At 39.3% G+C, this 15569-nt stretch overlaps 2 protein-coding genes across 3 annotated transcripts in view; one reads left to right on the forward strand and one right to left on the reverse strand.

Annotated features, from left to right (window-relative positions):
- SWT1 (SWT1 RNA endoribonuclease homolog (S. cerevisiae)) overlaps positions 1-1587 on the forward strand; it is a 40161-nt gene extending 38574 nt beyond the window's left edge. For both annotated transcript variants that reach the window (XM_010580694.1, XM_010580696.1), the window contains exon 19: positions 720-1587. In XM_010580694.1, the coding sequence (XP_010578996.1) occupies positions 720-825 (106 nt within the window). In that variant the 3' untranslated portion in view covers positions 826-1587. The remainder of the gene's footprint in view (positions 1-719) is intronic.
- Positions 1588-3917: 2330 nt separating this feature from the next.
- Positions 3918-14277, reverse strand: IVNS1ABP (influenza virus NS1A binding protein). Its single transcript, XM_010580697.1, has 14 exons — positions 14048-14277; positions 12591-12717; positions 12088-12257; positions 11927-12002; positions 11001-11174; positions 10478-10603; positions 8980-9087; positions 6744-6870; positions 5966-6190; positions 5692-5813; positions 5380-5506; positions 5156-5287; positions 4817-4990; positions 3918-4345 (listed from the first exon to the last, which is right to left on the reverse strand). Exons 2-14 carry the CDS (start codon positions 12699-12701, stop codon positions 4092-4094), a joined length of 1926 nt encoding a protein of 641 aa, XP_010578999.1. The 5' UTR covers positions 12702-12717; positions 14048-14277; the 3' UTR covers positions 3918-4091.
- Positions 14278-15569: the final 1292 nt, after the last annotated feature.

Raw genomic sequence — 15569 nt, forward strand, 5'->3', positions numbered from 1 at the left:
TGGGTGGGGGGGGGGGGGGGCTTTTAAAAAAAAAAGTTTCTTACTACTTTTTTCTCAGTGCATGTGTCCTGTATTGAATAGGTGACCGTAAGTCCCCTTAGGAGTAGCTAACGTTAACAATTTAACTTGTGCGAGCATAAGCTTGTAAAATGGTGTCTCTGACTGGTGACACTCCACAGATTATCAGAAAAATTACAGATGTCGGGGAAGTGTGAGAGGAACAGGATTAGCTGCACCCAGTAAAGGCTGAAGTCAGATTATCCCAGAAGCCTAAAATTGGTCTCTGACCACGTTGTAACTGTGGATAAAACTTGTTTCTACCTGCAACGCATAAACCTGTAGGAAATGTATAGTTGGCTTGCAGCTTAAACACATTTAGTAAAAAACAGTCATGTTTTATATTTGAAGGCTCAGTTTTGGGTTGGGAAGACTGAACTAACGTCTGCTGTGTGGCTCTTAGATTGTTCCTTTTTAAAGATTTCATTGCGGGATACAGCTGGGAACACATAGTAATTAGCCAGCTCTGTAGTAAACTTCACTTTTGCTGATAAAAATACATCTAGATTTCCAGAGGTGCTGAGTATTCTCTGCTTTTGACAGAGTTGAAGCGTGGTATTAGAATCTCTCTGAATTTTGTTTTAAAGGAATATACCGAAATGTTCCCGTCTATAAAATGGGTCCATTGTGTCCCCATAACCCTTGTATTTCCTCTTCCCTAGGGAAAGGTTGGAAGTTGGATGTTGCCAGCTGGCCCAGATGGAACACATGATTAAGCAGTGTCATGCATCAGTTCACATGGAAGCCAAGAACAGGGGCTGGCTGTGACACTTGGGTCAAGGTGTGGAGCTGCGGTACTCGCCCCCTGCGTTTTCCTCCTCCAAGCAAAGCCCAGCTCCTCTGGGGTGTGAGGAAAATACTCAAGGAGCCAAAAAATTTGCCTTCTTTTTTCTCGATGGTGCTGTTTTTTATCATCTGAGTTGAAGGAAAAAAACCCAACTAGTTACACATGTACATTAAATGTCAGAATTTCTGCGAAGAATCGCAAGCTAACAGGATTTTCTGTCTCAAGTGAGATCTCTGGAGCGATACAGCTGGTTTGGTATACAGCAGATGTGCTGGGCTGAATTCCAATTGTTCGTGTTAGGAGCTAGGTCTGTTAATGGTTGCATAGGAAAATCCATGTAAGGTGTTTGTTTTGCTGATACTTCCAAAGTGACAAGTGAGAAAAAAGAGAGTATCTCGTGACACCTGGGTGTCTGAAAAGACTGAAAAGAAAGCAGGCGAATCCAAAGCCAGATACCTGTGATGCTTGATGCCCCTATGGACATGAAGGACTAAAACACAGATGCAATGTATGTATCCTAGGTAGTGAACTATATAAGGCTTAAGCAAGGATATAGAATGGGGAAAGAAATGGATTGATGCTCTTTTTTTTTTTTTTTTTTTGTAAAAACAAAACAAAACCCCAACCCTCAGGCAGGTGTGTGTGTCCTGGACCTCTTTCTAGAGGAAAGGGATGTTTTTCCTTTGTTAAACTATCATCTACTTAGTCTTCATACAGCAGAACCTGCTAGCACCACTCTTCTGGAAAACTCCTTGTCCTTCTCTTTTGCCACCTTTTCTTGGAAAGGCAGGAGGGGTTTTTCCCTCCATGGGTTACATGCCATGACTTGTCTCATCTCTGCTCTCCAGGTGACATCTCTATTTGAATGTACTGTTTGTTGCTTTCCAAAACTGCTTTAAGTCCATGAAACTTTCTAGAAGCCATTCTCAGTGCTGCTGTGGCCTTTAAAGCTACCTCTTCCATGTATGTACTTGTACAGAGATGAGATGACTGGCAAAGCTCTGTAAGTGTTTATTTTGATACTAACTTTTTGGATGTATTTGTAAAATCTTTATTGTAAAAATGTAATTTATTGTTACAGTAAATGACAGTTACTTCTATGTGGCAGTTTCTTTGAATAGCTCTATTTTCACTTTTCCTAATTACTGTGGATGCAAGTTTAATGCAGTTCTTGCCCCCAGACACTTAAAAGTCAGAGAGAAGTGGCTTGGTAGAGTTACTGTCAGAGCAAAATGCATTTTAAGGGCTACTTCCATTCACGCTGTTAGCCCACAGTTGTGGGACAAGTATGTTATGCTTAAATAAGCTTATGTTGGCAATTTGTATCATAAATCTAGAAAGCTGGATCAACTTAAGCACATGGTATCTGTCTGTCTTAGTTCACATCTACTTTTGATACAGTGTCAGCTGTCTTCTCCTGACATAAGACTTCAGCAGGACTGCCTTGTGTTACATGGAATAACCTGTAGCACAGAGGTCTGTTACTAGCTAGTCAAGACCTGAATCAAAGCAGTCAACTAAGAATGTGATGGTGACTGAAATTAGTGCCATTTCCTAAAGCTATTCGATTAATGCTGAGGACCACAGCCACAGATCAAGTTCCTTACAACAGTATCAGCTGTTTCTTTTCACCATGGTGTTACACACTTTTCTTTTTGGCCCCTTTCTCATCTCGCCTCTGGAGCACCACACTTTAATTTGCAGAGAGCTTTTAGTAAACTGATCCTGAGAGCAGCCTGCAAGTAGGTGAATCTCCCTGCAAGAACAGTGGTAGTGCTCTAGGAGCCAGGTGCTGTCTGCTGGCTGCCTGCTCTGAGACCTTTACACCCATTTCTGGAGGGTAACTCACAAAGAGCAGGCAGCTGTACAGGGCACTTCCCCTCCTCTCTCTTTCTACTTGAGGTGGGGTTCAGTTAAACATCCTACCTTGTCTTGTAGCTACACGCATTTGAAATGTTTATTTTGATACCACAAACTTCTCTTTGTAAGCTGTCTTGTTAAAGAAAAGGACACAAAGAGACATCACAGCAATCCTGTGGTACAAGGATTTCCCAAAAGGTACCTTTAATGTGTTTGCATCAGCAGCAAGCAGTCAGTGCTAGTTTTGGCACTAGGAGTTAGATGTGCAGCACTACACATTAGACACCAAGTCATCCTAACCAACATTTTATCCATATGAATAGAGAAAGTGAACTAAAACATAGTACTATGAGCACATACGAAATCAAGTCATTTGTGTTCTATCACACTTTCAGCTTGTAATATTAGAAAAATAAGACAGTTACTAATCAGATGAATACATTTTCATTGCCAGTTGGCAAGAATTTAAAAACCATGAGAAAACCCCCACACTGAAGTTTTTGTTTTACAAAGGTTAGCTCACCCACAGTAACAAAACTGCTGTACAGAAAGCACCCTCTGCATTTTTTGTCAAAATAGCTGGAGCCCAAATAATTTTCCTGTCCTAGAAAGTCACAGCTATGTTATGTTCAGAAACTCCATTCAGCTCTAAGGAACATGTCACATACTAAGTTACAATATTGTAGCAGAGGCAGAAGCTCAGCAGCTCACCAACAGTGGTAAATTGGTTGTCCCACTCGGTCTCTATGAACTCCAAGGTTGTCTCTTTGCTTCAATAACCATTTATCTGCCATTTTCATTTCAACAGATAAAATACTCTGCTGAATATATAAAAAGTTATAAAAAGGCAATCATAAAAGATAAGGTATTGGCAGGCATGTCAGCTTTTTTTCATAAAAAAAATAGCCATTATATCTATTTAAATAAGGCTTCTTGTTACAGATTGTTCCAGTTACTGAAGGAAAAACAAGGCCTGGTGAAAAAAACAATCCCCCACAAACCTTACACTTCCTGCCCCAAGAACGCAGCCTACAGGAAAAGTTGTTTAATGTGCAAAGTGACAAAACACTGGGGGAAGCTCCTGAAATGATATGCCCAGTCTAGTTTCTCTTGCGTTATCTTCAAAAATCTTAAAAAAAAAAAACCAAACACCCAAAAAACCCAAAAAAACAAAACTAAAACAAAGTTCTAAAATACACAAAAACCCCTTCATCTTGATATTCTTTCCAAAACAAATATGTACAGCACATTAATATGCAATATGCAAAAGCTCTGTGTTGCTGTTGGCAACATCTATGCCCTCCCCAACCCTATTCACATGTGTACCTCTACTAAAACACAATTACATCACTAAGCCTGTTAGTTTGAAAAAGGGAATTTAATTCACTTAAAACTTGTAAATTTTCGTGTAGGGGCTCCATTCATTTGACTCGGGATTGTAGACTTCAACTGTGTTCAAGAACTCATTGCCATCAAATCCCCCAACTGCATAAATAGTGTTTGCCACCGTGGTAATCCCGGCGTTGCTCCTTGGCATAGTCATGCTTCCCATCATCTTCCATTCGTTCTTAGCAGGGTCGTACATCTCCACACAGCTCACTGCGTGAGAGCCGTCAAAGCCTCCACCAACAAAGAGTTTTCCTATTGAAAGGAAACAAAGCAAAGGCTTCACTGCTAAGCATCAGCTGTGTCGCCAAACGCAGCCTCCTTTCTGGGGTAAGCCAAAAGGAAGGACCTTCAGGTTTTCTGTCAGAAACCTTTGCCTTGCACAAGGTCTGAAGGTACACTATTGACCTGCTTTGGGTGTCTCAATCCTTAGAGCAGACTGGAAATTATTTCAGTGTAAGTGCAAAGCCCAAATTTGAACAGATGCAGTTGTTGAAGCTGCACGGTGATGTTTTGAAAAGGAGGTGGGGGCGAATGCCCCAAAACAAAAATGAGGTTTTTTGCTTTTCTGGTTACAGTTTTTAATTAAAATTGGACGCATAGCCAAGTTCTTACTGTATTGTTCCCTCCTTGAGAAGGAACACAGCTTTGTATTTTACTTGCATTGTAGCTTAACATGAAAAATTCATCAAGCATAAGAGGTTGCTTAAGCCTGCAGAAGCCTACCGTCACGAACAGCCACTCCAGCCCCTCGTCGAGCCACGTTCATGGGTGCTATCAGAGTCCAAGTGTTGTTCTCTGGGTTGTAACGCTCCACGCTATTCAGGCAGTTCCATGATTCTGCTCCTCCAATGATGTACAGATATCCACCCAGCTCACACACTGCAGACTGATGTCTCCCTGCAATCAAACACTAGCAGTCACAGCCCAACACAGAAGTCATGCACTAACAGTATGCCACAGCAGCTGAAATTTAAATGGTGGCTTTGTTCAGTTTGGTTTTAAACCTGCAGTTTTGCCACCACCCTTTTCCCCCCTCCCTCCAAAACTACACAACAAACTTACGGATATTAAGGGGAGCACAGCTCGTCCAAGATTTTGTTACAGGATCAAACACATCACAGTTCTTAAGTCCCTTTTGGCCATAAGGATCTGAACCACCAACAATGTACAGTTTTCCATTCAGGGCACATACTCCTATTCATATAGGAAAGAATAAGAAGCAAACTAATAAATGAATACGTTTTAAAAAAACTGAGCAAATACTCTATCAACTGCAGATGTGTTACCTGCATTGCAGCGATTGGTTCTCAGTTCTGGAACAGGAGTCCAGTCATCTATTTCTGGCTCATACATTTCTCCACAGCTCAAGTCATCCGAGTGACCGTTTGACCCACCCACAACATATAGCTGCCCCTAAGGGGAAAAAAAACAAACACCTGCTTCACATCTAAGTACACAACAATTGAAATCATTAGCACTTTAGTAACCGTGTAACTACAGGCAAGCAAGTTCCGTTACCCTTTTGTAAAGTTTGCCCTGTTTGTCCCACCTACGTTTACACCATGTCACATTTCACCTGATCTCCACCCACCACACACCATTAAAACTGCCATCTGGAACCGAGCTCTTGGTGTTCTCATCGGTGCAATGAAAGTCCAGGTGTCCTTTTGTGGATCGTAGCATTCCACTGTGCGCAAACACTCCTCTCTGTTATATCCACCTAAAAGCAAAAGGTCAGATGACACCACATTTCCAAAGACCAATTGCTTTCACGTTGAAGAACGCCGACTCAAATACAGCGTACAGAGTTAAGAAGCTGCTGTCGCCCCCAGTCGAGCAAGTTATTTAAAGAATTGTTACTATTCCTTTTACCTGCAGCGATAAGCTTGCCGTTAAGTTCGGCCGTGCCCAGTCCAGACCGAGCATACTGCATTGGAGACATGGGCTTCTCTATGATATCATTTGGTTGAAGCTCAAAACTCAGACTCTTCAGCAGTCGTGGCGTACTCGTGGGAGAGCTCTGAGGGCTATTACGGCCGTGCAGGAATATCACGCACAGCACACCATCCAGAACAGCTAGACACAGGTAGGTGTTACCTGTCATCAGGAGAAAAGGAAAGACCACCCATATAATACAATTTTAGGTGAATGTAAGTGAATGCTGACTAGGGTCTTCTCATTATGCTTCTCCCCTTGTAAGTGTGAAAACTTATTTTCTGGTTACTGGTTCCAAGTGTTAGCCTAGTTACTGAAAAATATGAGGTTTAGATTATTACTATAGTGCCCAAAGGACATAAGAGCAAGCTAAAGATGTGCTAGGAGAAAGTCTCCTCACACACACACAGCAAATAGCTCCATTAATTAATTAGAGACTGCCGATCTCCTTAGGACTTTCTGGTTAAATTATAGACTGTGGGATTTGGGACGGCCCTGTCGATAACGAATCGAGATGTAAGTGATGCCAGTTTGGCCCCAGTTATGTTAGAAACATCCCACAAATTACCGGGCCCATTACTGGACTTGCATCATCAGTAAGAAAAAGCACTTCTGCATTCCTTATAGATGTTGAAGGAAACCCCCAGGGAGTGGGAGGTGGTAGGTACACAATACTAGGTGCATCTTTTAGACAAACCCTGCCCCAGTTACTCACTTGAAGTTTTCTCTGAAGCAATGATTTTCCACTCGTGTTTGGGACTCTGAACAGTAGCATTTGGAGAAAGACTTCCAGAGGAGCTGCTACTGATCTGCTTGTGATCATTCTCACGTGGTGGCTTCTTCTGCAAAATCAAAAGGCAGCTACAGAAACCTAGCCAGAGACTACACCTCCTTCTACCTTTGCTTCTCTGAGCTAAGACATAACTATTCAAGAGAACACTTCGTCTACCACCTCTGCAGAGCATCATTTATAGCACACCTAAATTTTCAACAGAACATGTTGCCCACTCAGCAACAGTGGCTAAAAACCACCCTGCATCTATCTTGGTACTCATTTCATCCTGTGACTGCAGCTTTATACCGCTGGTTGTCTGCCCAGAAATCATTTCAAATTCCTAAAGAGAGTATGCATTACTAGCAGGATTTTCAAATATAAGGAAAAATCTACATCCACTTGGAGAGAACTGATCTACAAACTAGAAGTCTTGCTCGCAAGCTCTGCTTCTGGAACTTGAGTTAATTATATAATGCTATTTAGAAGTGAATTAACTATTCTCTTCATTCCCTGAAGACAAATTAATTTCGCCTCAGTTCCTCTCTGTGCTCAGATTAGCTGTTTCTTGGATTTTACTCCCTTGCTACTTCCCATTAGCAGGAGATTTCTGCTTTCTTTTCTTCTTCAATTAAATTTATACTGTAGCTTACGTTATTTTGCTCAATTAAGAAAAAACCCCAAATTTCACATTTCGGATTAGACTGCACAGCTTGTTGGCTCAATCATAAGAACCAAACACAAAATTTAACATTTTGTCTATTCTGTTTAGCAGTGAAGTTTATGACCACAGTACCAAGTTTGCAATGCTTGCACAGCTCCCTGGAGTCTGATCTCTATGGAAACTGTCATAAGACTTCTGAAATACATCATCTCACTCATAGATAACCTTACACAGGAGAGCTTGATTGCTATACTCGGCTCACCACAAAAATCAATTCATTTGTGGATAGTGTTTTTGTTATTTCTGAATCTTCATCCAATTAACAGCTTATTCTTGTATCCTTAAAGTGCCTCGACAGTTACAGAAATTACAAACTTTTGTAATTCAAAAATTTAAAAGCTACAATTCTTCCAGGACTGTCATCTGTGAGTTTTCTGGTGTTAGTTCTCTCAACTGTTTAGAAGGTCTGAAGTTGGCAATTCTTATTATCCGAAAGGATTTAAAAAAAAGAAGTTGACAACTCTTGGCCTTATTTCTGAAAAGGAACTTTTTGAACGTTCACCTCCCAGCTTCTAAGTATTAAAAGGTGTAGTATCCAAAGGTGGCAAAGCCGGTGAAGGCTTACTAAAAACAATTAAGAAATTGGAAAATTAGCTGGCTTTTCAATTTTCCTCTCTCACTTCTAAAATCCATGTTCTGGGATTGAGAGTGTTTTACATAAACATTAGCTAAAAGTTTCACAAAGCGTACTTTTGTATCAGCACATTCCACTGTTATGAGTTCAAATATTACAATGTATTTGCTTCTAACTCAGTGAATTTAAACAACATTAATTCATATAAAGCAATTGATAATTTACATCTACTAGCCCTTTTTTATTCTTTGTTTCTTAAACAGCCTCCATTGTGCTAAGCCGTGTGGTTTTCAGGAGTTGAGAATGATTGTATCTGGCTGGAAGTAAAAAAAAAAATAAATCTCAAAAAGCACAAGACCAATTTGTACATAGCCAAAGCATCAGCTATCTCGAGATCAGAAGTTACCTACTGCTGCTTTTTAAAATCTCTCCTGCACATTACCAGTGCAGCTGAACAAAAGAAACAGATGCCGGCAGCTGAAGGATTAGAACTTACGTCTGGAATCTTTTTCTATGCCAAAATTTAACAGATGCATTCTCTGCTGCAAGCCAAGCAGTCCATGGTTCTTTACAGACTCTTGAATATCTCTACAAAGCCACAGCTGACTGCTTCTCTACCTCTTCCTTCTTTTAACAGCCTAAGATTTATTTTGAAGTCAAACCTAAAGTACTCCGTTTTGCAAAGGCTTAGAGTCAGTCTGCCGAAAAACCAGAAGCAGAGACTAAATCATCACCTCCAGTGGTTTTGAGAAAGATACTTTCTCATCATGTATTTCTCCATTAAAACTACTTTCTCTGCTAACAGTACACAAGACTTCAGGTGTGCTGTAACTGCTCCTCCAGTCTATCTAGGGTTACCTGAGACTGTCTGCAATTTGTACCTGCACAAACTGAATGTGGTCATCATCACTGCCATACACCTCAGCCTGTCCATCTAGCAGATTTCCATCAAGCAGCTTGTGATCAGCTGAGTAGTACAGCGTTTGAACCTGCAAAAACAACAACAGAATACCCATATGGCTACTGTCTCCATTGCTACTTAGCTACAGGCAGATTACAAAAGGCAGTCGCCAGCATACTTCTCGTCATCTCATCTCAATCTAGCAGAATGACAAAACTAAAAGGAAGCAGATGTCATGGCGGCAATCTTCAAACATGGGATGAAGGTTCGTTACTTTCTCAGCTTGAGAGAAATCTTCATTTTTCAAGGACTTCTACTGCTTCTCCAGCACAGAAACATTAGACAAGCAAAAGGCACATTAATTTGCAGAATTACACAAATTCACAATCTCATGCAAGCATTTTCGTTATCCCCGCAAACAAGTTTTCTGCTTTGAAAAATACACATATTTATCTCGATCAGAAAAAGTCAAGAGAAGCCAACAGTGGACTCTAAAAGAAAGGTATGGGAATGAGGGAAGACAACACAAATTTTAAGTTCTGGAGGAAACTGTTGTCCACAACTAAACATCAGATGCAACTGTTTCAATGGAATGCATCTGAATTTCAACATGATCAAAGCTTTTAAAATGAGTTTTTCCAAGAGGAAATATACACTTGAGAATATACGACAGTATCAACATGTACTTTTGCCTATACAAGTGTTTCCGAAGATCTATCATGATTGTAATAACAAACGTGGAAAATTTTGATGTTTCATGGGTTTTTGTAAAGTCTGTTTTCTCTAGCCAATTACAAATTTAGATTCCCCACTAATTTTTCCATTAAACACTGCCCAGGCTACATCTAGTATCAGTATTCATGAGTAAAGCCATTTAATAACACACAACTTTCAAAATAATGCATCCTGTAAAGGAGTAAGTAAACACCATTAAATCATCATCATCGTTCTCTGCCCACAGCGGATTTTCTTAGGAGAACTGGGGCAGGACTGCTGCTTCTGTACGTGTCAATACACTTGAGGTTTCTTCTTGGTTCTTCAGCCTTGGTATCCTAGTTTTGTTAATAAACCTATGGGGAGATAAATCAATGGGGAGGAACAACCATTAGAAGCTTTTACCTACTTCACATTTACAAGCAAAACCTGCAAAGGAAAACATCAAGAATCTACGGCAAGTTTCAGTACCACCTCCCCAATTCTAAAGCAAGATACACACCACTTTGAGGTTACTATACAGCACATAGTGAGCAAAAAAGGAAAGCGGAAGACCAGACTGAACAGTTCATTCAGCTCACCTGAACACCCCCCCAGTTTCTCAGCTTAGGGGTACCTACAGTAAAATTTAAATTCTTTAGGGTCATAGTTTAAAAAGTGAAAAAATAAAAAAAATTAAAAGAAAAAGGGATCATCCTTCATATTGACTTTTTTTGGTTGATTTTTTAAAAAAGATGTTTAATCCCATTTTCTTAAAGACTAACCTCTTCCATTAGATCTTCCAGGCTGTCTCCATTCTCCCAGATGCTGCGCTGTACCCAGTTGATTACCTTTGTGTACAATTTGCCATTGCTGGGTAGGCCAACATTGTCTTCCAGCATTACTTCGAGCTTGAATTAGAAGAGACAAGGATGATTTAGTCTATAGGTATTACCCTTGTATTTGTAGCATACTGTACTTTACGTAGTGAGCATTACTCTCACTTTACCACAGAGCTAGAAAACACCACCTACAAGGAGCTTTCAGCCCATGCCACTGAAACTAGGAAGCACATTTAAGTACAACTGCAGTTATCTTTTACGCTTAGAAAGGATGATATACTATGAGTTTTCTACTGTTAAGGTTCACAGTAGTATGGCTATTACAGAGACCCAGAATTTTCACATTGGTGGTAAAGGTCAGTACACCAAGTTTTCCTAACTCCCAAAAAGGAAGCCATAATAGTTGCTCCTTGGGTTGCTTTTTGGAAGTCATGTACCAGAAGGAAGTCTACAAACTTAAGCTAACCTTTAATCTTGGAAGTTTGAGAAATTCTTCCTGTTCTGAAATCTGTAAAAGATGTTCCTGAATGTAGCCATCGATCTTGTTCAACAAACGTGAGTCTCCCATACAACTTGCAAAGTTTCGGTAAGAGATGCAGCTCTGAACATCCATCTTGGAGAGCAAATAGTCACCACAAACCTTTTAAGAAAAAAGGCTGCATCTTAGTTTACAGGTAGACGATATTTTTATACATTTAAATTATCCATCACCGCATACAGCAACAGCTGTTTTCCAACTGCAGAATAGCAACTGTCTGTTGTCATCCCCTCCCCGAGCTAGAGCTGTAAATGAAATGTTGCCTTCCACAGGAATATACATACATTAAAAGTCGTACACATTTGAAAGCTACTCATACATTGACCCTGTGCTTTTCTATTGAACGCCTGATCAAAACTACTTATCTGCAGTCAAGTGAAGGCATGAAGCCCAATTCCCTTGTGAAAGGTATCCCCATCTGTGGCAAGAGTTAAGTATTTCTAAAGTCAAGCGCTACCAAACTTATGTTCACGAGGGTGTGGATTATTCTTTTTTCCACATATCACTGCCACAGTTACAGGTTTAATTATGCCCCTCAATGCAATGAAGCACAGCACTGCTTCCACAAACCTGAAGGTAAGTAACCAGCTGTAATTCAGAAGCAGTTTTGCTTATACAGGTGCACAAATACAAAACTTAACTTCAGAGAACCCTTCAGCACAAAGATAACACAAGTGGAAGCAATACATACTGATGTCACTTAAATTGATACAATGCTAATGAACATCTAAAGCAGCTTATCCGCTGAGCAATTTTCCACAGAATCATCATTTTTTGCCTCATTAACATAAAAAAACATAATGCTGTGAGCCTGAGAAATCAGAATGGCCTTCTGGAAGAGCTGAGAACTGTACCTGCTTAACTCTCTCCATCTTCAACTTCTTTGCTGCAGAGTATACATCTTTCACCAGTTCTTTATCAGCTTTTAATCTATTACAAAAAGAAATTTATCTTTATTATTTTGATTTTTTTAAATTAAAGTCTACTGTCTATAGTTTCAGTGAAAACTACTTACTGAGCAGTATAGGCATAATTCAACAGAACTTCAACAGCTTCTGGATTGAGATCATCAAATTTAACATGGGAAATTCCATGAGAATCACTATCGCTATTGAAGATTTCAAACAGGTAGGGACTGCAGCAAGCTAGCACGGCTCGGTGTGCCAACATCTCATGTCCACATACCTTTATTTAAAACACAAATAAGATATCCACATGCTGATAAGAATTTTTTTTAAAGTATGTTTGTATTATAGTAGTATAAAGGCCTACCCAAGTGAATGTCACAGTTCAAATCAATTTTTCAAATCAACACAGTCTCCAATTTATGTTAGCTGAAAAAAGTGTTAGCGTCACTTCTCTCAAAGTATATCTGATTTTAATTTTTTTTAAGTATGCCTTTTTCAGAAATCAGATTCTAAAATCTCACACCTCACAATCAATGAGGCACATAGCATTACATAGTGTAACAAAAACCCTACTGCATTCAATCATCATACTTGGACAGAAAAAAGGTACCTGGAGACGGACATCGCAGAACTGACCGCTTTTACGTAAGGCATTTAGTTTGGCAACAGACGACTCAATGAAGTTTTCATCTTCAAACATCAAATATCCATTAGGAATCATTTTGGTGTTGGTCTGGCTGAAAACAGAATGTATAAAGTTTACAGATACAACATTTTGCTTCATTATAGAAGTACTCTTAACACATTGTTTGCGAACAAACATTCATGGGGAATTTAAGAAAAAAATATAAATCCATCTCAAAAAAACCCAGCCTAGAAGAGTACTACTGCTCATGAGTACATGTTGAAAACAGTCCTTTGGATTGACTGGATTACTGATTTTCAGAGATTGAGGCCACAACTTTTATCTTATCCACATCACTTCAGTAGGTACCAACTCCAAAACTACATGCTGAGCCTCTGCTAGCTCCATGGGAGCAAGTTGGAAACCACTGGATTACACAAGAAGCTTCATTCCCCTCTACAAAGATCGGATTTGGTACATTCATTGCTGTTTTCTGCATGAAATCTGTCAAACTGGTCAGCTTTATTTTTTTACACAGACCCAAAAAACCAACTACATTGAAAAATAAGAACTGAGAATTTAAAGTAACCAGTTAAGTAGAATAGCTGTAGAAATAATTTTTTGTTTAATTTTGAGTAATGACTTAAATATTTTAGAGTAGCTGAAGTCATGAAAAACATTAGCACCAACAAAAGACAGAATTAAATACATTCTGAACAATGACGATGTATTTTAAGTCATCATGAAGCTAAAACAACTTCCCCTGAACATCTTGCCCATATACAAACATACCACCTCAGGTAAATTGGACCAAGACTACAAAAATAACTTCAGGAAACTAACGTTTTAATTTGGAAGCTATTTTATAGATCATTTAATTGATTCTTTCTTTAGTTACACACTTTCAGGAAAAGTCCATTTTCCATATAGGGAGCTAATTAAGAATACTAAAACATGACCCTGAGGTGACCTAATGAACTTGAAACTAAAAAAATAGTAATAATCAAATTTGTAAGTTTGAGCTGATAACTTATGCAAAAGTGTACTTTCCTCAACGATTTCAGAGGAAAGAATATGTGGGATACTACTAATGTTATCAGCAACAACTTACAGTTCCATCTAAAGTTTAAGAAAATTCTAAGGATCAGACTAAACAAGAAAACCCCCAAAATAGAAAAAGTGGAGAGCAAAAATCAGTAATAAAAATAGCAAGCCCCACACAAAATAGTTCTAGTGTTAATCCATTTATTTTAAATTCACTTACTACTGAAAGCATTTGACCCTAAACTGGCAGCAATAATCTTACTCACAAAGATCATTATCCATTTGTATACACTTTAATTTGTTGTGTTTTAATAAAAAAAGGACAGCAAGGTTTTAAAGTCACAGAATTTCAGCAAAAGTATTAACTATTATATATGCAGCTAACAGTATCGACTTACCAAGAAAATATATTACTGTAAATTTTTAACTGGGAAATCTTAAAATAATGCAATGGTATCACTGTGTTAAAACAGAGCACTTCAATTTCAGTATCTTCTGACAGAAGATGTTTGTTGAAATACGAAAGCAGACGTGTCTTTGCAGCTGCAATACGGATTCCAAAACTATCAGGCTTGAAGATGATGTAATAAAGTCCTTAAGAGCTATAGACATGAATTTCTTCTGTGATAATCATGCATCATAATCTGCAATAAAGTAGAAGTTATCAAGTAAGGACAATAAATAGTACTACCATGTATTTCAGATGAAACTTTAATAGTGTCTTGAAGTAGAAGTTCCTGACCCAAACAAACAAGTTTTTCTTCACAAAAACAGCCTGAAAAATTCCATACTGACACCAATACATTCTCATGCCTAATGAAAGGTCAACCACATTAATTTTTATACCCACAGAGACAAGAAAGTGGCTAAATTAGTGCTTAGAGAAAAAGTTAGAACAGCTGAATCCCATTTTTAGACAATTCCTTACCAACTCTAACCTTCAGCACTTCCGGTATCTAGATCATTACTGCTTGCTTACACGAGTAGATAATGCTTAAGTAACACAATAAAAATGACTAATTTTTGAAAAAGAAACCAATCCACATGCCTCCTACCTTTTGCTTTTCCTCTACTTATATCCTTCTTCTACTGAATGCCTAAAATGGACTGAAGATGGATTAAGGACATGTCTGAAATGACTGGGCATGTCTCCAGTCTTCGGTACTTCCAAAAAAATTATAAGTCAGAAATTGCTATTTGCTACCCTGCAAATAGAATCTGTTAAGTTCTGGTCAAGTTCTGCACTGGCAGTGCAGACTGGGGTAGCTTTGTTGGTATTCTGCATGTGGGTGGGCTGTTTATGCCAGGCTTTTTCAGGGAGGGGAGAAGAGGAGGAGCAGCTGCAGCAGCAGGGAGGGAGCGGGGAGGGAACAGGCAACAAACACCCACTCTGGAACTTTCCATGACCCTGATGCCACCTCAGGAAAACATCGATCACTTCATCCACTTGAGTTCCCCACTGCAGTTCCGAAACTATATTTGTATCTACAGATTAAATGCCACATTGGGAATCTGCTTTCCTAAAAATAGGTGCAGCTCATTTCTCCTTGTCAAAAATTAAAAGTCACCTACATTGTAGGCAAGAGAGTTTCACGACCCAACTGCCTGGCCAGCGCTTACACACAGGATCATTTTGGCAGAAATTCACCTCCCTTGGTCTCTAAGCAGATCAGCAGCTCAAGCGCGAGGCTGATTCTCAAGAGCAGCAGGGGGCATTATCCCACAACATACCAGCTCCACAGGAAAATGCTTTCATCCTTAACAGCTTCTTGGAACCCTGAAGACAGAATGTTTCAGCTAGCAGATAACCGCATAGAAAGTATTAATGTTAATTAAGTCTGGCTACTAGAACACACACAAACACATACATACAAATAAGGAAACAACTGCTCCAGAGCAGCAGTGGTGTCTGTCTGTAAT

Source organism: Haliaeetus leucocephalus, unplaced genomic scaffold (genome assembly GCF_000737465.1).
Source record: "Haliaeetus leucocephalus isolate CR32 unplaced genomic scaffold, Haliaeetus_leucocephalus-4.0 Scaffold730, whole genome shotgun sequence".
Classification (NCBI taxonomy): Eukaryota; Metazoa; Chordata; class Aves; order Accipitriformes; family Accipitridae; genus Haliaeetus; species Haliaeetus leucocephalus.

Coding starts and splice junctions, on each gene's coding strand:
- IVNS1ABP (XM_010580697.1), bottom strand. CDS start 12,701: ATGATTCCTAATGGATATTTGATGTTTGAAGATGAAAACTTCATTGAG. Junction 10,604..11,000: donor TCAAACTTCCAAGATTAAAG/GTTAGCTTAAGT, acceptor TTCTAATTCAAG/CTCGAAGTAATGCTGGAAGA. Junction 9,088..10,477: donor TGGAAGATCTAATGGAAGAG/GTTAGTCTTTAA, acceptor TTGTTTTTGCAG/GTTCAAACGCTGTACTACTC.